Genomic DNA, 27869 nt, shown 5'->3' with positions numbered 1-27869 from the left:
ATACAGTTCACTCTACCGACATTCCCATCAGTGACAATACTGGACTATATCCCATCAGTGACAGTACTGGACTGTATTGTCAAGTTTATATTTGCTATTTGATTTGGGTATCTGGTATTTGGGTACCTTCATGAATATCTTGGGTATCTTAAAAGTCGCAAATGAAACATATTATTATTATTATCATATTTTTTATCATAAGTGGCATCAGTGAATCTGTGTCTCTGGCAACATCTGGGTTAAAGGTCTGGGGACCTTGCCTCACTGTGTGTGTGTGTGTGTGTGTGTGTGTGTGTGTGTGTGTGTGTGTGTGTGTGTGTGTGTGTGTGTGTGTGTGTGTGTGTGTGTGTGTGTGTGTGTGTGTGTGTGTGTGTGTGTGTGTGTGTGTGTGTGTGTGTGTGTGTGTGTGTGTGTGGAAGGGGAAATGGAAGGGGGTAATTAAGTTACACTCAAAATAGCCTTCCCTGGTTTACAAAGTGGATGTGACATCATCTCCAATTGATTCAAACTCAGGGCTCTGCCCTCCCTATCGGATGTGGAGATATCCCTGTCCTACCCAGTCCGGTCCTACCCTGCCCTACCCTCCCTATCGGACGTGGAGATATCCCCGTTCTACCATACCCTGTCCTGGCACACCTCCATGTTGAAGAATATGAAGGCCTATCCATAAATAAAATAAAAATACATATTTATTTATTTTTTGCATAAAAGTGCAGTATGTGAAATTGACCTATTTCCAGTCTATGATTTCCTGATGAATCGGATGTGAATGAATGTTTAGACAAGAGCACATACAAAACAGCAAATTAGACTAAATTGGCTTCAAACAAAATTCATAGCAGAATGATGGTTGAATTATTGCTGTATCAAAAATATCCTGTCAGTCGTGCATTGAACCAGGCCCACAGATGTTTCAGTGACAAAGACAAAGCACAACGCAAACTCCATCAGACGTGTGCTCGGTGTGAGGTTTGTGAGCAACCATATGAATGAATTCATAGTTTGTTGGTTTGGTAGGTTTATACAGATGATAATTAGCTGTAGCTACAATCTGTAATACATTGTCAATGTCCCTGTCAAATAAACGAACTATTATCATCTAAATGACAGAAAGTGAATTGTCTCTGTCCTGAACACAACATGTCGTCTGGAGTTATTTTTACGTTGGGCTCCCGAGTGGCGCTGTGGTCTAAGGCACTGTATCTCCTGGTTCAAATCCAGGCTGCATTACATCCGGTCGTGATTGGGAGTCCCATAGGGCGGTGCACAATTGGCCCAGGTTTGGGTAGAGAGGAAACAGGGTAGGTAGGAAACAGGGTAGCGAGGGAACAGAGTAGGGAGGGAACAGGTTAAAGAGGAAACAGGGTAGAGAGGAAACAGGATAGAGAGGAAACAGTGTAGAGAGGAAACAGGATAGAGAGGAAACAGGTTGAAGAGGAAACAGTGTAGAGAGGAAACAGGTTAAAGAGGAAACAGTGTAGAGAGGAAACAGGTTAAAGAAGAAACAGTGTAGAGAGGAAAACTCCTATTGGCAAGACAGTACAACAGATCTGGGACCAGGCTAGGTTACGTAGTCTAATAACATATGTATGACAAAACGTTCCTTGTCTCTTGTCTACTAACGTCGTCCCCAGGACCAACTGCTAGAGAGAGAGAGCAAGCTGGTGGATGAGAATATTCCCTTCATGAATATCCATAACTTGGACATATATTTGGCTCCCGAGTAGCGCAGCCGTCTAAGGCACTGCATCTCAGTGCAAGAGAGGCGTCACTACAGTCCCTGGTTCGAATCCAGGCCGTGATTGGGAGTCCGATAGGGCGGCGCACAATTGGCCCGGGTTTGGCTGGGGTAGGCCGTCATTGTAATATGAATTTGTTCTTAACTGACTTGCCAGGTTAAATAAAAAATAAAAATTGCAAACACTACAATGACACAAGGAGGTTGGTGGTTAAGTGTTTCAGAGCTTGTTTCTTTGCCACACTTTGCAAACAGAAGCAACGCTCTTTTAAAGAGTGATGACTCTAGTGACAATATTTAGGGAGAAACAATAGATACAGCACCTGTGCCAGGAACTGTGTTCAGTGCAGAGCTCCAAACTGTCTTCCTAGCTGTCTTCCCTCCTACAGCACTCTGTTTAGCTTCATAGCAACAGGTCTAAGGGGTTGTTACCAGGACAACCACTTCTTACATCAACTAAAGGCAGTGATAGTGTGGGTGCCCAGGGCCAGAACAGTGGAGCAGGAGAAACAGGAGATGTACATCTCTGTTACCAGCAGCCCTGTCAGAACTTATACAGTGTATATTCAGACCCTTCAGATCTGCTAACAAGGAAGTGGTTAAAAGGGGCCAAAGGGAAGATGAGGGAACGAATCGGCACCAGCTGGTCACTCCGTCAGAGAACTTCCTCCCTGGTTATCCAAACAGCTAGATGAGGATATGACTCAGCAGTCGTTAGATCTCCCGCAAGGCCCATCGTAGCGAGGACCATCAGAGTGAGGCCCATCATAGCGAGGCCCATCATAATGAGACACATCAGCGTGAGGCCCATCCTAGCGAGGCCCATCAGAGTGAGGCCCATCCTAGCGAGGCCCATCAGAGTGAGGCCCATCCTAGCGAGACCCATCAGAGTGAGGCCCATCCTACAGAGGCCCATCAGAGTGAGGCACATCCTAGCGAGGCCCATCCTAGCGAGACCCATCCTAGCGAAGCCCATCCAAGCAAGGCCCATCGTAATGAGACCCATCAGAGTGAGGCCCATCCTAGCGAGACCCATCCTAGCGAGGCCCATCCTAGCGAGACCCATCCTAGCGAGACCCATTCTAGCGAGACCCATCAGAGTGAGGCCCATCCTAGCGAGACCCATCCTAGCGAGACCCATCCTAGCGAGACCCATCCTAGTGAGGCCCATCCTAGCGAGGCCCATCCTAGCGAGGCCCATCCTAGCGAGGCCCATCGTAGCGCCCATCGTAGCGAGGCCCATCGTAGTGAGACCCATCCTAGCGAGACCCATCCTAGCGAGGCCCATCGTAGCGAGACCCATCCTAGCGAGGCCCATCGTAGCGAGGCCCATCGTAGCGAGACCCATCCTAGCGAGGCCCATCGTAGCGAGACCCATCCTAGCGAGACCCATCCTAGCGAGGCCCATCGTAGCGAGACCCATCCTAGCGAGACCCATCCTAGCGAGACCCATCGTAGCGAGGCCCATCGTAGCGAGACCCATCGTAGCGAGGCCCATCGTAGCGAGGCCCATCGTAGCGAGGCCCATCGTAGCGAGGCCCATCCTAGCGAGGCCCATCGTAGCGAGGCCCATCGTAGCGAGACCCATCCTAGCGAGGTCCATCGTAGCGAGGCCCATCGTAGCGAGGCCCATCGTAGCGAGGCCCATCGTAGCGAGACCCATCCTAGCGAGGCCCATCGTAGCGAGACCCATCCTAGCGAGACCCATCCTAGCGAGGCCCATCCTAGCGAGGCCCATCGTAGCGAGACCCATCCTAGCGAGACCCATCCTAGCGAGACCCATCCAAGCGAGGCCCATCCTAGCGAGACCCATCCTAGCGAGGCCCATCCTAGCGAGGCCCATCCCAGCGAGGCCCATCGTAGCGAGACCCATCCTAGCGAGGCCCATCCTAGCGAGACCCATCCTAGCGAGGCCCATCCTAGCGAGACCCATCCTAGCGAGGCCCATCCTAGCGAGGCCCATCCTAGCGAGGCCCATCGTAGCGAGACCCATCCCAGCGAGACCCATCCTAGCGAGACCCATCCTAGCGAGGCCCATCCTAGCGAGACCCATCCTAGCGAGGCCCATCCTAGCGAGACCCATCCTAGCGAGGCCCATCGTAGCGAGACCCATCCTAGCGAGGCCCATCGTAGCGAGACCTATTGTCAGTCAGGGAAGTGCTTATCAGCAACACACATTGTGATACAAACACAGGATTCACTCAGGGGTTTACATTAATCCCAGCACCCTTTAACAAAAGGTTCACTAGTAAGACACGCGCTGACTGGGCTGTGTTTTTCCATTACCTTCTTAAGAGTTTGAACTTTTAAATGTTGAACAGCTGCTTTACATCAGTCCTTCTACAATGGTTGTGGGCTAGAAGAGAGCTTTACTCTGCATAAGAGCAGAAATTATGTTTAGAGCGGTCTCTCAGATAAACATCCCTCAGTTATCTGTCTGGTACTGTACTGTGGCGCTAATTTGTTTGTCGGGAGTGGTTCAATGAGCCCATGAGGGGTTCTCTCCTCCTCTAGTGAAATAGAAGAGAGAAAGCGAAGTGCTGCTGGCCGGTAAGTGGCCTATCAGTGACCTCAGAACCAGGTTCCTGGGGTCTGTTAGTGGCCTATCAGTGACCATAGAACCAGGTTCCTGGGGTCTGTTAGTGGCCTATCAGTGACCATAGAACCAGGTTCCTGGGGTCTGTTAGTGGCCTATCAGTGACCTCAGAACCAGGTTCCTGGGGTGTGTTAGTGGCCTATCAGTGACCTCAGAACCAGGTTCCTGGGGTGTGTTAGTGGCCTATCAGTGACCATAGAACCAGGTTCCTGGGGTCTGTTAGTGGCCTATCAGTGACCTCAGAACCAGGTTCCTGGGGTGTGTTAGTGGCCTATCAGTGACCTCAGAACCAGGTTCCTGGGGTGTGTTAGTGGCCTATCAGTGACCTCAGAACCAGGTTCCTGGGGTCTGTTAGTGGCCTATCAGTGACCATAGAACCAGGTTCCTGGGGTCTGTTAGTGGCCTATCAGTGACCTCAGAACCAGGTTCCTGGGGTGTGTTCGTGGCCTATCAGTGACCTCAGAACCAGGTTCCTTGGGTCTGTTAGTGGCCTATCAGTAACCTCAGAACCAGGTTCCTGGGGTGTGTTCGTGGCCTATCAGTGACCATAGAACCAGGTTCCTGGGGTGTGTTAGTGGCCTATCAGTGACCATAGAACCAGGTTCCTGGGGTCTGTTAGTGGCCTATCAGTGACCTCAGAACCAGGTTCCTGGGGTGTGTTAGTGGCCTATCAGTGACCTCAGAACCAGGTTCCTGGGGTCTGTTAGTGGCCTATCAGTGACCTCAGAACCAGGTTCCTGGGGTCTGTTAGTGGCCTATCAGTGACCTCAGAACCAGGTTCCTGGGGTGTGTTAGTGGCCTATCAGTGACCATAGAACCAGGTTCCTGGGGTCTGTTAGTGGACTATCAGTGACCATAGAACCAAGTTCCTGGGGTCTGTTAGTGGCCTATCAGTGACCTCAGAACCAGGTTCCTGGGGTGTGTTCGTGGCCTATCAGTGACCTCAGAACCAGGTTCCTTGGGTCTGTTAGTGGCCTATCAGTAACCTCAGAACCAGGTTCCTGGGGTGTGTTCGTGGCCTATCAGTGACCATAGAACCAGGTTCCTGGGGTGTGTTAGTGGCCTATCAGTGACCTCAGAACCAGGTTCCTGGGGTGTGTTAGTGGCCTATCAGTGACCTCAGAACCAGGTTCCTGGGGTCTGTTCGTGGCCTATCAGTGACCTCAGAACCAGGTTCCTGGGGTCTGTTAGTGGCCTATCAGTGACCATCAGAACCAGGTTCCTGGGGTCTGTTAGTGGCCTATCAGTGACCTCAGAACCAGGTTCCTGGGGTCTGTTCGTGGCCTATCAGTGACCTCAGAACCAGGTTCCTGGGGTGTGTTAGTGGCCTATCAGTGACCATAGAACCGGGTTCCTGGGGTCTGTTAGTGGCCTATCAGTGACCTCAGAACCAGGTTCCTGGGGTCTGTTAGTGGCCTATCAGTGACCATAGAACCAGGTTCCTGGGGTCTGTTAGTGGCCTATCAGTGACCATAGAACCAGGTTCCTGGGGTCTGTTAGTGGCCTATCAGTGACCTCAGAACCAGGTTCCTGGGGTGTGTTAGTGGCCTATCAGTGACCATAGAACCAGGCTCCTGGGGTCTGTTAGTGACCTATCAGTGACCTCAGAACCAGGTTCCTGGGGTGTGTTAGTGGCCTATCAGTGACCACAGAACCAGGTTCCTGGGGTCTGTTCGTGGCCTATCAGTGACCTCAGAACCAGGTTCCTGGGGTCTGTTAGTGGCCTATCAGTGACCATAGAACCAGGTTCCTGGGGTCTGTTAGTGGCCTATCAGTGACCTCAGAACCAGGTTCCTGGGGTCTGTTAGTGGCCTATCAGTGACCATAGAACCAGGTTCCTGGGGTCTGTTCGTGGCCTATCAGTGACCACAGAACCAGGTTCCTGGGGTCTGTTAGTGGCCTATCAGTGACCACAGAACCAGGTTCCTGGGGTCTGTTCGTGGCCTATCAGTGACCATAGAATCAGGTTCCTGGGGTCTGTTCGTGGCCTATCAGTGACCTCAGAACCAGGTTCCTGGAGTCTGTTAGTGGCCTATCAGTGACCATAGAACCAGGTTCCTGGGGTCTGTTCGTGGCCTATCATTGACTATAGAACCAGGTTCCTGGGGTCTGTTCGTGGCCTATCAGTGACCTCAGAACCAGGTTCCTGGGGTCTGTTCGTGTTCTATCAGTGACCATAGAACCAAGTTCCTGGGGTCTGTTAGTGGCCTATCGGTGACCATAGAACCAGGTTCCTGGGGTCTGTTCGTGGCCTATCAGTGACCACAGAACCAGGTTCCTGGGGTCTGTTAGTGGCCTACAGTGACCATAGAACCAGGTTCCTGGGGTCTGTTAGTGGCCTATCAGTGACCTCAGAACCAGGTTCCTGGGGTCTGTTAGTGGCCTATCAGTGACCATAGAACCAGGTCCCTGGGGTCTGTTAGTGGCCTATCAGTGACCTCAGAACCAGGTTCCTGGGGTGTGTTAGTGGCCTATCAGTGATCTCAGAACCAGGTCCCTGGGGTGTGTTCGTGGCCTATCAGTGACCTCAGAACCAGGTTCCTGGGGTCTGTTCGTGGCCTATCAGTGACCTCAGAACCAGGTTCCTGGGGTGTGTTAGTGGCCTATCATGTCAGGTTTTGGCCAGGACTGTTCAGGTTTTGTTCACTAGATGTCCCCCTTGCACCTTTTTTGTACCTTTTGTTTTTTCTTGCCCTAATTATTGTTTGCACCTGTAAGTCATTCCCTTGTTAGTATTTAACCCTGTGTGTTCCTCAGTTCCTTGCTCAGTGTTTGTATGTTAGCACCCAGCCCCAGCCTTTGTGAACATTTTTCTCTTGTTGAATTTTCCAGAGGTTCTCTGGTTTTGTTCTCGTGTATTTTTGGATTGATCTTTTGAGGTTTGTTTTTTCCCTTGCTGTTTTTACCACTTTGTGGATTTTCTTTTGTATTTTGGAAGATATCTATTTTTTATTAAACCACCATCTCTAGTACTGCTGTGTCTGCCTCATCTTCTGGGTTCTGCCAATTATTAGTGACTGTTTCTCGCACCGGGTCCTGACAGAAACACTGAGCCATTAATATGAACCCAGAGGCAGCCAGTACCCAGGACTTTTTTCCCATGCTGTCCCACCACGAGGGGACTGTCCAACGTCACGAAGCTGCTCTGGTTCAGCAAGAGGCCTTACTGGCTGGACATTCTCAACTTCTGTCGGAGATGATGACTTCCATAAAGCAGATTTCTGATCAACTTTCTCCTGCAACCGCTTCTGCTCCAGTTCATCAGATTCAAGTGCCCGTGGCAGTTAACCCCCTGGCTGAACCTCGTCTGCCGCCTCCCCAACGGTTCTCAGGTGATCCGAGTGTTTGTAAGGGGTTTTTCACCCAATGTTCTCTCTCCTTCGAGCTTCAACCCTCGTCGTTTCCCACCGACCGGTCCAAGATAGCATATATCATCACCCTGCTGTCGGAAAAAGCCCTAGCCTGGGCTACTGCTGTGTGGGATGCCCAAAGTCCCTGCTGTGCCAGCTACTCTACCTTTGCTGAAGAATTCAAGCGAGTGTTTCAAGGTCCTACCAGCGGTCCTGACTCAGCCAAACAGCTCCTGACTCTCCGCCAAGGTCGGCGCAGCGTGACGGACTATGCCATCCAGTTCCACACGGTGGCAGCAGCGAGTGGCTGGAACGACGAGGCGCTCACAGTGTGCTTTTTGAAGGGTCTTTCCGACACCATCCAAGATGAACTGGCCACTCGGGAACCACCAGACAACCTCGAGTCCCTGATCAAGTTGGCTTCACGCATAGACCTGCGTCTGAGAGAGAGAGAGCTCAACCGTAGATCTCTCACCCTAGCTCCTATCGGTCCCAGCTCCGAGTCTCCACCTTTATCCTCGCTGACTCCACCGGAACCCATGCAGGTTGGACGCATCTCCCAGGCTGAGAGAGACCGCCGGATGAGGGAGCGATGCTGTCTATATTGCGGCAAACCGGGCCATTTCCTCTCCACGTGTCCCGGGCTCCAGGGAAAACGCACTCTCCCGTGCAGGCCTGGGAGGACTGTAACAGGAAACATAACCTCCTCCCATCCATCCAACTCCCGCCTGCTCATTCCAGTTACCCTTTCCTGGGACAACCACGAGCTTCCCCTTCAAGCCTTGGTAGACTCTGGAGCCGCAGGTAACTTCATGGATGGTGTCTGGGCGAAGGAAAATGGCGTTCCCTCTGAACCTCTAAGTGATCCCATAAGGGTTACTACGTTGGATGGAAGCCCTTTGGGATCTGGACTTGTCACTCGTGTCACTACCCCCTTGCGACTTTCAGTTTCCCAACACCAGGAAGTGATGAACTTTCATCTGACCTCGTGTTCCGAGTTCCCTCTCGTCCTTGGATACCCCTGGCTTCACAGCCATAACCCTCACATCGACTGGTCTGTGGGCACTATCAAGCAGTGGGGTCCTACGTGCCAAGCCACTTGTATCTTCCCAAGTTCCCCGAGTTCCCCTCCCGAGTCTCTAGAATCCATCGACCTGTCCCGAGTTCCCGAGTGTTACCATGACCTCAAACCGGTATTTAGCAAACAGAGGGCCACCAAACTACCACCCCATAGACCTTACGATTGCCCCATCGACCTGTTTCCGGGCACATGCCCCCCCAGGGGTCGGATCTTTTCCCTATCTCCTCCCGAACGAGCTGCTATGGATACCTACATCAAGGACTCTCTGGCAGCAGGCCTCATGCGTCCATCCACCTCGCCGGCGGGAGCAGGGTTTTTCATTGTGGCCAAAAAAGACGGGGGATTACGTCCTTGCATCGACTACCGGGGACTTAATGCCATAACTGTCCGTAACCGCTACCCGCTACCCCTTATGGCCACAGCCTTTGAGCTGCTCCAGGAAGCAGTGGTCTTCACTAAGCTTGACCTGCGGAACGCATACCATCTTGTGCGGATCAAACCCGGTGACGAGTGGAAGACCGCTTTCAACACGCCTACTGGTCACTACGAATACTTGGTGATGCCCTTCGGCCTGACCAACGCTCCAGCTGTGTTCCAAGCGCTCATAAACGATGTGCTTAGGGATATGCTTAACATCTTCGTGTTTGTTTACTTGGATGACATCCTCATCTTTTCGAGCTCCCTTCAAGAACACACTAAGCATGTCAGACAAGTACTCAAACGCCTCCTTGACAGCCATTTGTACGTTAAGCCGGATAAATGTGAATTCCATTCCTCCCGAGTACAATTCCTGGGATTTGTAGTGGAACCCGGTCGAGTCCAGATGGACCCCACGAAGGTAGGGGCGGTAGCGGATTGGCCCACCCCCAAGTCCGTTAAGGAAGTTCAGCGTTTCCTGGGCTTCACTAACTTTTACCGCAAGTTCATCAAGAACTTCAGCTCGGTGGCAGCCCCTCTCTCAGCTGTAACCAAGGGTGGCAACACAAGGTTTCTGTGGGGAAGAGAAGCTGAGACGGCCTTCCAAGGACTCAAGCAGCGCATCCTCTCTGCTCCCATTCTGACACTACCAACGGCGGATGAACCTTTTGTGGTGGAGGTAGACGCATCAGAGGTTGGGGTTGGAGCTGTCCTGTCTCAGAGGGGTGAAGACAAGAAGCTTCATCCTTGCGCCTTCTTCTCTCACCGGCTTACCCCGGCCGAGAGGAATTACGATGTGGGGGATCGTGAACTCCTAGCGGTTAAGATGGCATTGAAGGAATGGAGACACTGGCTCGAGGGGGCTTCTCAACCGTTTCAAGTGCTTACGGACCACAAAAATCTGGAGTATATCCAGCAGGCGAAGCGGTTGAACTCCAGACAAGCTCGATGGTCTCTTTTCTTCAGCCGATTTCAGTTTATCCTCACCTATAGACCTGGGTCGAAGAATCTCAAACCGGACGCCTTGTCACGAATCTACTCTCCTGCCATTCGAGAAGATACTGACATGACTGTCCTTCCGGCCGCTAAGATCGTGGCTCCGATCTCGTGGCAAGTGGAGGATACCGTGAAACAAGCTCAAGCCATCGAACCGGGCCCTGGAGGAGGTCCTGCTAATCGGTTGTTTGTTCCCAAGGCAGCAAGGTCCCAAGTCCTTCTGTGTGGGCACTCCTCTCGCCTCACCTGTCACCCGGGCGTAGGTCGCACCTTGGAGTTCATCCAGCGTAAGTTCTGGTGGCCCACCATAAAAGAAGACGTTGCCACTTTCGTCAAGGCCTGTTCCGTGTGCTGCCAGGGCAAATCTTCTCACCTCCGCCCTCAAGGACTCCTTCACCCTCTATCTATTCCCCACCGACCCTGGTCCCATATCTCATTGGACTTTATTACTGGCCTTCCTCCGTCCCATGGTAATACAACTATCCTAGTCATCATCGACAGGTTTTCTAAGGCGGCCAGGTTCGTTCCCTTGACTAAGTTACCTTCTGCCAAGGAAACGGCTGAGTTGGTGATTAACCATGTGTTCCGAGTCTTCGGCATTCCGCAAGATATGGTTTCCGACAGAGGTCCCCAGTTCGCCTCAAGGTTTTGGAAGGCCTTCTGCCAACTCATAGGGGCCACTGCCAGTCTATCTTCAGGGTACCATCCGGAGTCCAATGGCCAAACCGAGAGGATGAATCAAGAGCTGGAAACCACCCTCAGATGTATGGTCTCCAACAACCCGTCCACATGGTCGTCCTTCATGGTTTGGGCCGAGTACGCGCACAACACCTTGTGCTCCTCCTCCACTGGTATGTCCCCGCACGAGTGTCAGTTTGGCTATGCTCCTCCATTGTTCCCGAACCAGGAGGCAGAAGTCAGTGTGCCTTCAGCCTCGAGGTTCATCAGACGCTGTCGGCTTACGTGGAAGAAGGCCCGTCTTAATCTTCTGCGTTCCTCACAGAGGTACCAACAACAAGCCAACAGACGTCGCCGTCCCGGGCCTACCCTGCGCCTCGGCCAGAGAGTATGGCTCTCAACCAAGAATTTACCGCTACGGGTGGAGTCTCGCAAACTGTCCCAGAAATTCATCGGTCCCTTTAAGGTTGCCAGAAAAGTGAACCCCGTTACTTTTCGCCTGCACTTACCCAGATCCCTTAAAATTAATCCCACGTTTCACATTTCTTTATTAAAACCTGTTGTTTTTTCTCCCCTTATCCCGGCAGGCAGACCTCCCCCTCCGCCCCGTATCATCGGAGGCCAGTCGGCTTATACCGTCCATCGGATACTGGATTCCCGCCGGGTGCAGCGGTCCTGGCAGTATCTGGTGGACTGGGAAGGCTACGGTCCCGAGGAGCGCTCCTGGGTTCCTGCCAAGGACATACTGGACCCTGACCTCATTCGTCAGTTCAGGGTCCTCCACCCTGAGAAGGCTGGTAGGAACGTCAGGAGCCGTTCCTAGGGGGGGATTCTGTCAGGTTTTGGCCAGGACTGTTCAGGTTTTGTTCACTAGATGTCCCCCTTGCACCTTTTTTGTACCTTTTGTTTTTTCTTGCCCTAATTATTGTTTGCACCTGTAAGTCATTCCCTTGTTAGTATTTAACCCTGTGTGTTCCTCAGTTCCTTGCTCAGTGTTTGTATGTTAGCACCCAGCCCCAGCCTTTGTGAACATTTTTCTCTTGTTGAATTTTCCAGAGGTTCTCTGGTTTTGTTCTCGTGTATTTTTGGATTGATCTTTTGAGGTTTGTTTTTTCCCTTGCTGTTTTTACCACTTTGTGGATTTTCTTTTGTATTTTGGAAGATATCTATTTTTTATTAAACCACCATCTCTAGTACTGCTGTGTCTGCCTCATCTTCTGGGTTCTGCCAATTATTAGTGACTGTTTCTCGCACCGGGTCCTGACATATCAGACCTCAGAACCAGGTTCCTGGGGTGTGTTGGGGAGGGAGCAACATGACAGAATAATCAGATGGAAATGAAGAGACAGATTTAGGGGCTCCCAAGTAGAGCAGCCGTCTAAAGGCACTGCATCTCAGTGCTAGAGGCGTCACTACAGACCCTGGTTTGATTCCAGCCTCATTATACCCTGATGAAGACCTCTTGCCTGTCGAAACGTTGGATATAACATTTTTGCATCTGAGCTCCTAGAGAACACTCCTTTATTTTCAAGTGTTCTACTAAATAGGTGTGCGTTTCTGTTTCTTCTAGATTGATTCCAGCCTGTATCACAACCGGCCGTGATTGGGAGTCCCATAGGGCGGCGCACAATTGGCCCAACGTTGTCCGGGTTAGGGTTTTGGCCGGGGTAGGCCGTCATTGTAAATAAGAATTTGTTCTTATTTGTTCTGACTTGCCTAGTTTAAATAAAGGATTTATATTTTTTGGGGGAATCATTATGTCAGCTGTTCTATTCATTTCAATTCTATCTGCAGGGTTGTGAAGAATGTGAATGTTTCAGCTCATTGAACAACCCCCCCCCCCCCCAACCCCCACCCTGTGGGGTCTTGTCTTATTGCCCCCCCTGCTGAGAGGTACCAAAGCAGAGAGGCAGAGTAGGTCCTGGGGAACCCCCCTCCTGCTCCTCTACACTGTGGGGTCTAATTAGCCTCCGTCAAAACGATTCAACGTCCTCATCTGCAAAACCCAGTGTAAACAACAACAACAGCCGTGTTGTTCTGTACTGTTAGGCTCCTGTAAACAATAAAAGGGCAAACATTAGTGAGGTCAAATCAAATATTTATTGGTCGTTTACACGTGTTTAGCAGATGTTATTGGTCACGTGCACGTGTTTAGCAGATGTTATTGGGCACGTGCACGTGTTTAGCAGATGTTATTGGTCACGTGCACGTGTTTAGCAGATGTCACTGGTCACGTGCACGTGTTTAGCAGATGTCACTGGTCACGTGCACGTGTTTAGCAGATGTCACTGGTCACGTGCACATGTTTAGCAGATGTTATTGGTCACGTGCACGTGTTTAGCAGATGTTATTGGTCACGTGCACGTGTTTAGCAGATGTTATTGGTCACGTGCACGTGTTTAGCAGATGTTATTGGTCACGTGCACGTGTTTAGCAGATGTTATTGGGCACGTGCACGTGTTTAGCAGATGTTATTGGGCACGTGCACGTGTTTAGCAGATGTCACTGGTCACGTGCACGTGTTTAGCAGATGTTATTGGTCACGTGCACGTGTTTAGCAGATGTTATTGGTCACGTGCACGTGTTTAGCAGATGTTATTGGGCACGTGCACGTGTTTAGCAGATGTTATTGGTCACGTGCACGTGTTTAGCAGATGTCACTGGTCACGTGCACGTGTTTAGCAGATGTCACTGGTCACGTGCACGTGTTTAGCAGATGTCACTGGTCACGTGCACGTGTTTAGCAGATGTTATCTGTCACGTGCACGTGTTTAGCAGATGTTATTGGTCACGTGCACGTGTTTAGCAGATGTTATTGGTCACGTGCACGTGTTTAGCAGATGTTATTGGGCACGTGCACGTGTTTAGCAGATGTTATTGGGCACGTGCACGTGTTTAGCAGATGTTATTGGGCACGTGCACGTGTTTAGCAGATGTTATTGGGCACGTGCACGTGTTTAGCAGATGTTATTGGTCACGTGCACGTGTTTAGCAGATGTTATTGGGCACGTGCACGTGTTCAGCAGATGTCACTGGTCACGTACACGTGTTTAGCAGATGTTACTGTGGGCGTAGCGAGGTGCTGCTAACTATAATCGTTGAACCACTCATCATCATAACTGTATATTTCACCTGGTCTGCACGTGAATATGATGTCACTGCTGCACGTGTATATGATGTCACTACTGTGTGTGTGTGTGTGTGTGTGTGTGTACACCTCCGTGCGTGCATTTTTATTTTCAAATGTATGTACCAAGGGTCTAGGCACTTTATAGCAAGACAAGTCTGGCAAGGAAAGATAAGCCCACAGTTAACATCCTTTGAGCCCTACAGGAAGTTCTTAGGGACCATCAGCATACCATTTCAGATATGGGATTAGAGGCTCTATCCATGAAATTCTTAGGGACCATCAACATACCATTTCAACTATAGATTAGAATCATTATCACTTACCTGGTTTCATTTCAGCTCTAGAAGCTCTATTAAATTACAATCAGCTCCTCTTGTCAAAAGTAGTGCACTATATAGGGAATAGGGTGCCATTTGGGACACTGGTAAAAAAGTAGTGCACTATATAGGGAATAAGGTGCCATTTGGCAAACACTATGTCTACTGCCTACGGAAATACAGATCGAGGCAAATCCTTTGAACCTGTATGGCGACATCCTCATCACAGGCTCCTATATAGGGACAATTTGTCCAGGTAATTGTAACAGTAGTTTTTATTGTTTTCATTATTGCATTATAAACATCTCACAACATCTTGATTGAGGTTTATTTCTGTGGGAGATTGTATTAATAATTCATCCGTTTGAGTCCTCTGTGGTTCAGCAGCTCAGTCCCTGCCTGCAGCTAGGCCTCTTCTCTCGCTCTCTCTCTCCCATTCCCTCTTTCTCTCTCTCTCTCTCCCTCTATCCCCCTCTCTCCTCTCTTTTCTCTCTCTCTCTTCCCCTCCCTCTTTCTATCTCTCTCTCCCCCACTCTCTCTCCCTCTGCCCCCTCTTTCTCCCCCTCTCCCCTCTCTTTTCTCTCTCTCTCTCGCTCTCTCTCGCTCTCTCTCCCCCCTCTCTCTCCCTCTATCCCCCTCTCTACCCCTCTCACCTCTCTTTTCTTTCTATTTCTCTCTCTCTCAACCCTCTCTCTATCCCCCTCTCTCTCCCCCCTCTCCCCTCTCTTTTCTCTCTCTCTTTCTCTCTCTCTTTCTCTCAACCCTCTCTCTCTCTCTGTCTTTCTTTCTCTCTCTCCCCCTCTCTCTCTCCTTCTCCCCCTTCTCTCTCTTCCCCTCTCTCACTCTCTCCCCCTCTATCTCCTCTGCTACACTGCTAACAGAATAGAACTCACACAGGAATCATCAAACTCTCCATCTCCACATCTGTCATCGTCAGCCCGCTATTGACAAGACAATTAATCTCTTACCAACTAGGTGACAGGCAAGCCTGTGTGGCATTTCCTCCTCAGCAGCTGCTGGAGGCTGTAGGCTAGTATTACAGCTATACAACTATTACAACATATACTGTAGGTGTATTACTTGAACATTTTAGCATTGGATGTAAACAAAGCAATCTATATGACCTTACTGCATATTATGACATCTTTATCCAAAAGGTTCACGCACTTAATATGAATGAGGGTTGCATGAATGAACTGTAGGGTTGGCTGCCTCCAAGCTCTGATAGGCTACTGTACTTACATGGCTGGAGGATGTTGCTTCAGCTATAAGCAACTGTCAAAAGTATTACCATTGGTAGGCTAATGGTGAAACACTGGCACTGACTGTAACTGTTGAACTCATCCTTTAGTTCTCAACAACAAGGATTAACATGGTCTAATTGGTGGACCGGTGTACTAGATGTTTCTGTAGTCTGTATACTTATGTTTACATTATCTCTCTCTCTCTCTCACACACACACACACAGTGTGAGTGCATATAGCATGCATATATTGGCTAATCAATTTAGCATCACATCAAGTATTTAATGTGTCCATAACCTGAATGTGGCTCATTTCAACAGACTGGTAACCTACACCGTCAACAAAAACACGTTGGTCTACGCATACAACATATAACATGCATATACAACTTGAACAACGCGATAGACATGTCAATATTTTGTTCAAACCAATCGCTCATCGAATAGAGCATCTCAATAGACTATCTAATGCATGCACAACAACTGCCCATTCCGGCGAAAACATCAGCGTTACACACACGCATCTCTCCTTTCTCAACCGCGCTCAATAGCTTTGAGGAGGACACAAATACCCCCTCACCTACGGCGAGATTATGGTGTCAAAATAGCCAACAACCATGAACACTCTTGTCTTCTTCCAACAACATGGTGCTGAAACTAACAGCTCAACACGCCTTGAAACCATCGCGTGCCCAACCCTTTCTCCATCTTCGACTTCAGTTCGCACTACCAGTAACCCTAGCTGGTTACAGAACCAGTCAAGTGGAAAGTCAAAACGTGTTCCAGCTATGGTAAATTGTTGTTCCTCAGAATTAATTGATCGGTTGTTTTACTAACCTTAGAGCGACTGGAGAAAGTCAGGCAGCGGCTCTCTCGGTCCCCAATACACCAGTCTGTCTGTATCCTCCACCGTGTAATGCTCAGTAGTATCGCCCGCCCTCAGTCTACCCCCTCTCTCGTCTATTTTCCTCTCCCTACCGCCCCCTTCACTATTCATCCTACCACTTCAAGCTTCTCCAATGAAAGATACGGAAAATATCACAACATTCACAGTTCGCATTTTTGTATCCCCTAGAATAGTTCAAGTCAACTTTATATAGTCCGGATTTAATAGATTTCATGGACACCAAATGGTTATTTCTGGTAATGTATATTACTTATTGTAAAATACTTTTCATGGATAAAGATTGTCTACAATGTGCTGTTATATTATTATTTAGAACCCATTATGCTTTTTGGCAGACTTCAGCAGAGAACTTATAGGTCTACAGAACAGGCAGACTTCAGTAGAGAACTTATAGGCCTATAGAACAGGCACACTTCAGTAGAGAACGTATAGGCCTATAGAACAGGCAGACTTCAGTAGAGAACTTATAGGTCTACAGAACAGGCAGACTTCAGCAGAGAACTTATAGGCCTACAGAAAACATTTGACAATAGACTACGTAGTGACAACAAAGAGGTATTAGGAGATATTCAATATAATTAATTGTTGATTTCGGTGACACATAGAGACATACATTAAATTGATATTGTAGATGCCAAGGGTAGGGAGCACTGATCAGATTGATGCCATGGGTAGGAGCACTGATCAGATTGATGCCAAGGGTAGGGAGCACTGATCAGATTGATGCCATGGGTAGGGAGCACTGATCAGATTGATGCCAAGGGTAGGAGCACTGATCAGATTGATGCCAAGGGTAGGGAGCACTGATCAGATTGATGCCAAGGGTAGGGAGCACTGATCAGATTGATGCCATGGGTAGGGAGCACTGATCAGATTGATGCCATGGGTAGGAGCACTGATCAGATTGATGCCATGGGTAGGGAGCACTGATCAGATTGATGCCAAGGGTAGGGAGCACTGATCAGATTGATGCCATGGGTAGGGAGCACTGATCAGATTGATGCCAAGGGTAGGAGCACTGATCAGATTGATGCCAAGGGTAGGGAGCACTGATCAGATTGATGCCAAGGGTAGGGAGCACTGATCAGATTGATGCCAAGGGTAGGGAGCACTGATCAGATTGATGCCAAGGGTAGGGAGCACTGATCAGATTGATGCCATGGGTAGGGAGCACTGATCAGATTGATGCCAAGGGTAGGGAGCACTGATCAGATTGATGCCATGGGTAGGGAGCACTGATCAGATTGATGCCAAGGGTAGGGAGCACTGATCAGATTGATGCCAAGGGTAGGGAGCACTGATCAGATTGATGCCATGGGTAGGGAGCACTGATCAGATTGATGCCAAGGGTAGGGAGCACTGATCAGATTGATGCCATGGGTAGGGAGCACTGATCAGATTGATGCCAAGGGTAGGGAGCACTGATCAGATTGATGCCATGGGTAGGGAGCACTGATCAGATTGATGCCAAGGGTAGGGAGCACTGATGTTGCGCCAGGCTGCAGGGCGTGTGTATCAGGAATCAAGGTAAGACCCAGATGCAGACCGTGTCGAAGTAACAATTTTTTTATTACATCGACAGAAGCAAAGGTACAGGACGGCAGGCAGGCTCAGGGTCAGGTCAGGCAGAGGTCGGTAATCCAGAGACGGGGCAAAGGTACAGGATGGTAGGCAGTGTGGTCAGTCGGGCGGGCTCAGGGTCAGGACAGGCAGGGGTAAAAAACCAGGAGGACGAGAAAAGAGAGATGGGGAAAAGCAGGAGCTGATAGAAAAAACACTGGTAGGCTTGAACAAACAAGACCAACTGGCAACAGACAAACAGAGAACACAGGTATAAATACACAGGGGATGATGGGGAAGATGAGCGACACCTGGAGAGGGGTGGAGACAATCACAAAGACAGGTGAAACAGATCAGGGTGTGACAGTGTGTAACCAAGACTCTGTTGTGAGGCTGCAGGCCGTGTGAGGCTGCAGGGCGTGTGAAGCTGCAGGGCATATGTAACCAAGGAATCCATTGTCCGTCTGTTATTGCAGAACTCCTACATCAAGCCCATAGCAGGTGTTCTGCTGAGGTAATACAACACTCACATACAACAAGAGAGAACATTAGTGGGGGAGATTAAACACATCAAACACACATAGCCATGAGGTCTCCTATTTAACATGATGTGTTGTATATCAGTCTGGGAGGAGGTCTCCTATTTAACATGATGTGTTGTATCTCAGTCTGGGAGGAGGTCTCCTATTTAACATGATGTGTTGTATATCAGTCTGAGGAGGTCTCCTATTTAACATGATGTGTTGTATATCAGTCTGAGGAGGTCTCCTATTTAACATGATGTGTTGTATCTCAGTCTGGGAGGAGGTCTCCTATTTAACATGATGTGTTGTATATCAGTCTGAGGAGGTCTCCTATTTAACATGATGTGTTGTATCTCAGTCTGGGAGGAGGTCTCCTATTTAACATGATGTGTTGTATCTCAGTCTGGGAGGAGGTCTCCTATTTAACATGCTGTGTTGTATATCAGTCTGATGAGGTCTCCTATTTAACATGCTGTGTTGTATATCAGTCTGGGAGGAGGTCTCCTATTTAACATGATGTGTTGTATCTCAGTCTGGGAGGTCTCCTATTTAACATGATGTGTTGTATCTCAGTCTGGGAGGAGGTCTCCTATTTAACATGATGTGTTGTATCTCAGTCTGGGAGGAGGTCTCCTATTTAACATGATGCGTTGTATCTCAGTCTGGGAGGAGGTCTCCTATTTAACATGATGTGTTGTATATCAGTCTGGGGGGAGGTCTCCTATTTAACATGATGTGTTGTATCTCAGTCTGGGAGGAGGTCTCCTATTTAACATGATGTGTTGTATATCAGTCTGGGAGGAGGTCTCCTATTTAACATGATGTGTTGTATCTCAGTCTGGGAGGAGGTCTCCTATTTAACATGATGTGTTGTATCTCAGTCTGGGAGGAGGTCTCCTATTTAACATGATGTGTTGTATCTCAGTCTGGGAGGAGGTCTCCTATTTAACATGATGTGTTGTATCTCAGTCTGGGAGGAGGTCTCCTATTTAACATGATGTGTTGTATCTCAGTCTGGGAGGAGGTCTCCTATTTAACATGATGTGTTGTATGAAATGGAGCCAACAGAGTAAAGGGTCAGTGGAGAGATAGAAACATCATGACATCATGCCTCTGTAGAGGCTAGTTGAAATCATGAACGTAGCTAATGTAAATGATGAACCTAGTTTAGAGGGGGTTAAATGAGATTGACTATGGTGTTGTCGTAACCAGTGAACCAACCATCAACTGTATTCAGAGCTCAGAGACAAAGTGTCAAGGATTGGTAGTTCCCTTTGGATGGTCTCTAACTCTCTCCTATTCCCCTGATTACACACTTCTTTATCATGGACCACACGTCATCCCTGTAATTTCACATCTCATTCAGGGGTTAATATGTAAATATCTGCTCGCTTTGAATCTAGAAATGTCCTTGAATTAAATGAATTCTATTAAAGGGATATACTTTTACAATTTATGGGCATAATTTCATATAAGTATGAAGACATAATGTTGTCCAAAAGTGGATTTCAGCTCTTTACTATTGAACTCATAATGAATGACTTCTCAAAAGCCCTCTGGAGTTACCACTACCTCCCACTCGGTTACTTTTTTCTGTAATGAGTTGAAGAAGCTATATCAATCTTAATCAATATGACATTAACATATTGTAATGAATAATACAGTGTAGTAAATGTGTAATTCTAACTATAACCTGATATCTGCTGAGAAATTGCTACAGCTGTCACGCCCTGTCTCTATTTTGGTTTGGTCAGGGTGTGATTTGAGTGGGCATTCTATGTTCCTTTTTCTATGATTGCTATTTCTGTGTGTTTGGCCGGGTGTGGTTCTCAATCAGAGGCAGCTGTCTATCGTTGTCTCTGATTGAGAACTATACTTAGGTAGCTTTTCCCCACCGATGCTCTGTGGGTAGTTGTTTTCTGTTTTGTGTTGCTGCACCTGACAGGACTGTTTCGTTTTCGTTCATTCTCTTTGTTATTTTGTTTAGTGGTCAGTTTAAATAAAAATAACATGAACACTTACCACGCTGCGCTTTGGTCCGACTACTCTTCAACAGACGACCGTTACTACAGCAGCATATGTATATAATATAATATAAGTATATAATATAATATAAGTATATAATATAGTATAAGTATATAATATAAGGGTAATTTGAGTACATTTTCTCATCTTTGCCAAGTTATTCAGTGCAATCCAAATATCTGATATTAACTTCTTGAGATGAATTCCAGCAGGACAGAATGTTCTAATTTAGTAATATTTTAATTAATTACACACAGAGCCAAATTTAAATCAAAATATTAATGGATTTTAGTGCGGAGAGAGAGAATGAGCGAGAGAGAGAGAGAGAGAGAAACTGAAGAGGTAAAAAATAATTGCGGACATTTCCAGAGCCTGAAGAAAAGTTAATTCCTTCCCACTGAAGACACTGGACTCATCCCAAATGGAACCCTTTTCCCATAATGTTCTAGTCAAAAGTAGTGCACTATACAGGGACTAGGGTGCCATTTGGGATGTACACAGTGGAGAGGGGACAGTACAGTGGACTGCAGCAGATCTAATGTGGAGGAGAACACTACAAGCAGCCCAGACCCTCTGTTACATGTCACAACAGCATCTTGATGTAATTACACGAGTCCATCACAGTGCCTTTAAATAGCAAAAATATCCTGCACCAACAAGGCTAAATATGTGATTTGGACGCGTCAGTGTACAGAGTGTGGATTTGTTTGTTGTTTTGACAGTTGAAACTACAGCATGTTTGGGGTCCACTGGCCCAACAGTTTTTGTTAACTCTATCCTGTTGGGGATACACAACACTGTTGTGAGTTTGGGCTGTTATTGAAATGCAAAACAAAAACCGCCCATCAACAATCGTATTTTATCATGAACATCAACACTATGCGATAGCAGCAGTCCCTGCCAGAGCCAGAAGAGACAATTATCATATCCCATTTATGTGTGTCTTCATAAAAACACTTATCAAGATTAAATTTTTAAAAGTTTAAACCATATTTGTTGAAAGTCTTCCACGGGGTGTAATTAAACAATGTTTTATTCTCTGTTGTTTAGCTGTTGGAGCCTCTGGTCCCGTGATAGATTTTCTGCTTTACTCAATACAATACACCATCTGGTTGCCCCCTGACTGAACCTCCTTCTCTCCTCCCAATAAAAACAGCCATGAAGTCTTCCGCGTGCTACAGCGGGTGGAATAAGGGAACCATGTCTCAGAATAGACTTTCATAATGAGGTGTTGACGGAATTCCTTGGTGAGAGGCTAATGGTTGAGACATATAACTTTATTGATACATTATACAGTATGGTTCAAATTAAGTTCTTTATTCGATTGTTATTATACTACAGTTTACAATCGGGTGGGTCCCATCACAAAAAGATCCTCTTGTAATAAAATACAAAATACAATTGATGTTTTATTGTTCCAAAAAACCGGGATAGGTGCAGTGAAATGTATTGTTTTACAGGGTCAGCTATAGTAGTACGGCACCCCTGGAGCAAATTAGGGTTAAGTGCCTTGCTCAAGGGCACAGCGGTAGATTTCCCACTCTGTCAGCTCGGGTACTGCAGAGAGGTAACAATGTTGCAGAATTCATGACCTGTTTCCAAAAAATACACAACAGGTCGACAACAACTAATAAACTGGCTGAAGAGCGTGTCAGTTCTCTCCTGCTTTGTGCTAGCTGTGTGTTTGTGACATCTCCTGCTTTGTGCTAGCTGTGTGTTTGTGACATCTCCTGCTTTGTGCTAGCTGTGTGTTTGTGACATCTCCTGCTTTGTGCTAGCTGTGTGTTTGTGACATCTCCTGCTTTGTGCTAGCTGTGTGTTTGTTACACGTGCACACTGTGAGGCCCGTGTGGGTGTAGTGGAGATAGAGGACAATGGGTGTACTGTACTGGAGCAGCAGAGATACAGGGCTATATCAGGTCACAGTAGTTAGTAGATCCATCCATCTACAGGTTTATATCAGGTCACAGTAGTTAGTAGATCCATCCATCTACAGGGTCATATCAGGTCACAGTAGTTAGTAGATCCATCCATCTACAGGGTCATATCAGGTCACAGTAGTTAGTAGATCCATCCATCTACAGGGTCATATCAGATCACAGTAGTTAGTAGATCCATCCATCTACAGGGTCATATCAGGTCACAGTAGTTAGTAGATCCATCCATCTACAGGGTCATATCAGGTCACAGTAGTTAGTAGATCCATCCATCTACAGGGTTATATCAGGTCACAGTAGTTAGTAGATCCATCCATCTACAGGGTCATATCAGATCACAGTAGTTAGTAGATCCATCCATCTACAGGGTCATATCAGGTCACAGTAGTTAGTAGATCCATCCATCTACAGGGTTATATCAGGTCACAGTAGTTAGTAGATCCATCCATCTACAGGGTCATATCAGGTCACAGTAGTTAGTAGATCCATCCATCTACAGGGTTATATCAGGTCACAGTAGTTAGTAGATCCATCCATCTACAGGGTCATATCAGGTCACAGTAGTTAGTAGATCCATCCATCTACAGGGTCATATCAGGTCACAGTAGTTAGTAGATCCATCCATCTACAGGGTTATATCAGGTCACAGTAGTTAGTAGATCCATCCATCTACAGGGTCATATCAGGTCACAGTAGTTAGTAGATCCATCCATCTACAGGGTCATATCAGGTCACAGTAGTTAGTAGATCCATCCATCTACAGGGTTATATCAGATCACAGTAGTTAGTAGATCCATCCATCTACAGGGTTATATCAGGTCACAGTAGTTAGTAGATCCATCCATCTACAGGGTCATATCAGGTCACAGTAGTTAGTAGATCCATCCATCTACAGGGTTATATCAGGTCACAGTAGTTAGTAGATCCATCCATCTACAGGGTCATATCAGATCACAGTAGTTAGTAGATCCATCCATCTACAGGGTCATATCAGGTCACAGTAGTTAGTAGATCCATCCATCTACAGGGTTATATCAGGTCACAGTAGTTAGTAGATCCATCCATCTACAGGGTCATATCAGGTCACAGTAGTTAGTAGATCCATCCATCTACAAGGTTATATCAGGTCACAGTAGTTAGTAGATCCATCCATCTACAGGGTCATATCAGGTCACAGTAGTTAGTAGATCCATCCATCTACAGGGTCATATCAGGTCACAGTAGTTAGTAGATCCATCCATCTACAGGGTTATATCAGGTCACAGTAGTTAGTAGATCCATCCATCTACAGGGTCATATCAGGTCACAGTAGTTAGTAGATCCATCCATCTACAGGGTCATATCAGGTCACAGTAGTTAGTAGATCCATCCATCTACAGGGTTATATCAGATCACAGTAGTTAGTAGATCCATCCATCTACAGGGTCATATCAGGTCACAGTAGTTAGTAGATCCATCCATCTACAGGGTTATATCAGGTCACAGTAGTTAGTAGATCCATCCATCTACAGCTGTATTTCCTCCAGAGATAGAAACTAATATAGATGTTTAAATATTTGATGTATTCAGGCTGTTGGATGAGTCTAAAATAGCACCCTATTCCATATATATAGTGCTTTTGGTCTAAAGTAGTTCACAAAATATTGGGCCCTGGTCTAAAGTAGTGCACTAAATACTGGGCCCTGGTCTAAAGTAGTGCACTAAATATTGGGTCCTGGTCTAAAGTAGTGCACTAAATATTGGGCCCTGGTCTAAAGTAGTGCACTAAATATTGGGCCCTGGTCTAAAGTAGTGCACTAAATATTGGGCCCTAGTCTAAAGTAGTGCACTAAATATTGGGCCCTAGTCTAAAGTAGTGCACTAAATATTGGGCCCTAGTCTAAAGTAGTGCACTAAATATTGGGCCCTAGTCTAAAGTAGTGCACTAAATATTGGGCCCTAGTCTAAAGTAGTGCACTAAATATAGGGTCCTGGTCTAAAGTAGTGCACTAAATATTGTGCCCTGGTCTAAAGTAGTGCACTAAATACTGGGCCCTAGTCTAAAGTAGTGCACTAAATATTGGGCCATAGTCTAAAGTAGTGCACTAAATACTGGGCCCTAGTCTAAAGTAGTGCACTAAATACTGGGCCCTAGTCTAAAGTAGTGCACTATGTAGGAAATAGAGTTCCATTTCAGAAACAGACTAAAAGCTTGGTCTTCTCTGATAGCCTTAATACAGTGGGTTGATGGGTCAGTACCTGCAGGACTGCAGCTAATTTTAATGACAGTGGAGGAGGGATGGTGACACACACACACACACACACGCACACACACACACACACACACACAATGGAGGACGGATGGCGGCCCTGGCTGGCACCATCTCTCTGTCTAGACCAGTCATCATGGATTCTGTTGACACACAGATGACAAAATTAATCTTTCACCTTTTATTCCCATTTTATTGCCTATCATTTTTGTTTTATGACTGTCCTCTCTGAGTCTTTGTCCAGTCCACAACGTTACCATAATAAACAGATAACCATAACTACAGCTGTTTGGGGTTGTAGTAACTGAAACCACTGAGATTTTATATTACTCTGATGTTTTATCAGATGTTTCTTCTTTCAGGGCCTACACCTGGTTGTCAGGGAAACGTTCTTTCAGATATTCAACTGATCCTATATAGGGCTTACACCTGGTTGTCAGGGAAACGTTCTTTCAGATATTCAACTGATCCTATATAGGGCTTACACCTGGTTGTCAGGGAAACATTCTTTCAGATATTCAACTGATCCTATATAGGGCTTACACCTGGTTGTCAGGGAAACGTTCTTTCAGATATTCAACTGATCCTATATAGGGCTTACACCTGGTTGTCAGGGAAACGTTCTTTCAGATATTCAACTGATCCTATATAGGGCTTACACCTGGTTGTCAGGGAAACGTTCTTTCAGATATTCAACTGATCCTATATAGGGCTTACACCTGGTTGTCAGGGAAACGTTCTTTCAGATATTCAACTGATCCTATATAGGGCTTACACCTGGTTGTCAGGGAAACGTTCTTTCAGATATTCAACTGATCCTATATAGGGCTTACACCTGGTTGTCAGGGAAATGTTCTTTCAGATATTCAACTGATCCTAAATAGGGCTTACACCTGGTTGTCAGGGAAACGTTCTTTCAGATATTAAACTGTTCCTATATAGGGCTTACACCTGGTTGTCAGGGAAACGTTCTTTCAGATATTCAACTGATCCTATATAGGGCTTACACCTGGTTGTCAGGGAAACGTTCTTTCAGATATTCAACTGATCCTATATAGGGCTTACACCTGGTTGTCAGGGAAACGTTCTTTCAGATATTCAACTGATCCTATATAGGGCTTACACCTGGTTGTCAGGGAAACGTTCTTTCAGATATTCAACTGATCCTATATAGGACTTACACCTGGTTGTCAGGGAAACGTTCTTTCAGATATTCAACTGATCCTATATAGGGCTTACACCTGGCTGTCAGGGAAACGTTATCATCACAATGTATATCTAGGCAATTCATTGTCTATTTTCTAAAGCAACACAAATACCACATGGTAGCTTTGCCCAATAAAAATCATTAGATCAAATAGGGTGTTTTCCAAGCGATGGGTAGAACAGTGTTTTTTTGTAGAATTTTTTCCCGTTGGATAAACACTACAAACAACTTGGAGGCGTTCGCATGGTCGTAAACCACACCGTTGCCTTGTTTTGTATCACATTCCAATTATAAAAATGTGTGTGTGTGGGGGGGGGGCACCCGTCCCCTTGCTTTCCACTACTGAGCCAAACTGAGCTGAGCCCATCTGTATAGCCTGGTTACACATCCATCATAATTGCTGGAACTGTGCTGGAAAGCACACTGTAATCTTAGGAAATGACAGCGTAATCTTAGGAAAGGACAGCGTAATCTTAGGAAAGGACAGCGTAATCTTAGGAAAGGACAACGTAATCTTAGGAAAGGACAACGTAATCTTAGGAAAGGACAGCGTAATCTTAGGAAAGGACAGCGTAATCTTAGGAAAGGACAGCGTAATCTTAGGAAAGGACAACGTCATCTTAGGAAAGGACAACGTAATCTTAGGAAAGGACAACGTAATCTTAGGAAAGGACAACGTAATCTTAGGAAAGGACAACGTAATCTTAGGAAAGGACAGCGTAATCTTAGGAAAGGACAACGTAATCTTAGTAAAGGACAACGTAATCTTAGTAAAGGACAACGTAATCTTAGTAAAGGACAACGTAATCTTAGTAAAGGACAACGTAATCTTAGTAAAGGACAACGTAATCTTAGTAAAGGACAACGTAATCTTAGTAAAGGACAACGTAATCTTAGTAAAGGACAACGTAATCTCAGGAAAGGACAATGTAATCTTAAAGGAGAACGTAATGTTAGGAAAGGACAACGTAATGTTAGGAAAGGACAACGTAACCTTAGGGAAGGACAACATAATCTTAATAAAGGACAACGTAATCTTAATAAAGGACAACGTAATCTTAATAAAGGACAACGTAATCTTAATAAAGGACAACGTAATCTTAATAAAGGACAATGTAATCTTAATAAAGGACAACGTAATGTTAGTAAAGGACAATGTAATCTCAGGAAAGGACAATGTAATCTTAAAGGACAACGTAATGTTAGTAAAGGACAATGTAATCTTAAAGGACAATGTAATCTTAAAGGACAACGTAATGTTAGTAAAGGACAATGTAATCTTAAAGGACAATGTAATCTTAAAGGACAATGTAATCTTAAAGGACAATGTAATCTTAAAGGACAATGTAATTTTAGGAAAGGACAATATAATCTTAGGAAAGGACAATGGAACCTTAGCTTTGTTTGGTTGTTATGTTATATTATAGAAAAGTTAGTGGTCATACAGTAACACATCCTTAAAGACATCGGTGCTGTGGGCTAATAAAGTAACATTGAAAAGGACAGAAGGCCCGCTGATTAGCACCCAATAACCACCTTTATTGGCAACGTTTCCATCCAACCAGGGGACCTGACGGAGATCCATCCAACCAGGGGGACCTGACGGAGATCCATCCAACCAGGGGGACCTGACGGAGATCCATCCAACCAGGGGACCTGACGGAGATCATCCAACCAGGGGACCTGACGGAGATCCATCCAACCAGGGGACCTGACGGAGATCCATCCAACCAGGGGACCTGACGGAGATCCATCCAACCAGGGGGACCTGACGGAGATCCATCCAACCAGGGGGACCTGACGGAGATCATCCAACCAGGGGACCTGACGGAGATCCATCCAACCAGGGGACCTGACGGAGATCCATCCAACCAGGGGGACCTGACGGAGATCCATCCAACCAGGGGGACCTGA

At 46.8% G+C, this 27869-nt stretch overlaps 2 protein-coding genes across 2 annotated transcripts in view; one reads left to right on the top strand and one right to left on the bottom strand.

Moving 5' to 3' along the window:
• The window catches only part of LOC139580243 (complexin-2), a 109818-nt gene extending 93321 nt beyond the window's left edge, over positions 1–16497 (bottom strand). The window contains exon 1 of the mRNA XM_071408796.1: positions 16384–16497. The gene's annotated coding sequence lies outside the window, so the exon portion shown is untranslated. The remainder of the gene's footprint in view (positions 1–16383) is intronic.
• LOC139581945 (histidine-rich protein PFHRP-II-like) lies at positions 2255–27869 on the top strand. Its single transcript, XM_071412135.1, has 3 exons — positions 2255–2281; positions 2469–3882; positions 27718–27869. Exons 1-3 carry the CDS (start codon positions 2255–2257, stop codon positions 27867–27869), a joined length of 1593 nt encoding a protein of 530 aa, XP_071268236.1.

This window comes from Salvelinus alpinus, chromosome 7 (genome assembly GCF_045679555.1).
Source record: "Salvelinus alpinus chromosome 7, SLU_Salpinus.1, whole genome shotgun sequence".
In the NCBI taxonomy this organism is placed as follows: domain Eukaryota; kingdom Metazoa; phylum Chordata; class Actinopteri; order Salmoniformes; family Salmonidae; genus Salvelinus; species Salvelinus alpinus.
This window is presented reverse-complemented; position numbering and strand designations above follow the sequence as displayed.

What these genes read in the sequence shown, in the direction of transcription:
- LOC139581945 (XM_071412135.1), top strand. Translation starts at nt 2,255, where the DNA reads ATGTACATCTCTGTTACCAGCAGCCCT. An exon ending in TCTCTGTTACCAGCAGCCCT is followed by an intron (nt 2,282 to 2,468) that starts GTCAGAACTTAT and finishes ATCTCCCGCAAG; the next exon opens with GCCCATCGTAGCGAGGACCA. An exon ending in CCATCGTAGCGAGACCTATT is followed by an intron (nt 3,883 to 27,717) that starts GTCAGTCAGGGA and finishes CCATCCAACCAG; the next exon opens with GGGGACCTGACGGAGATCCA.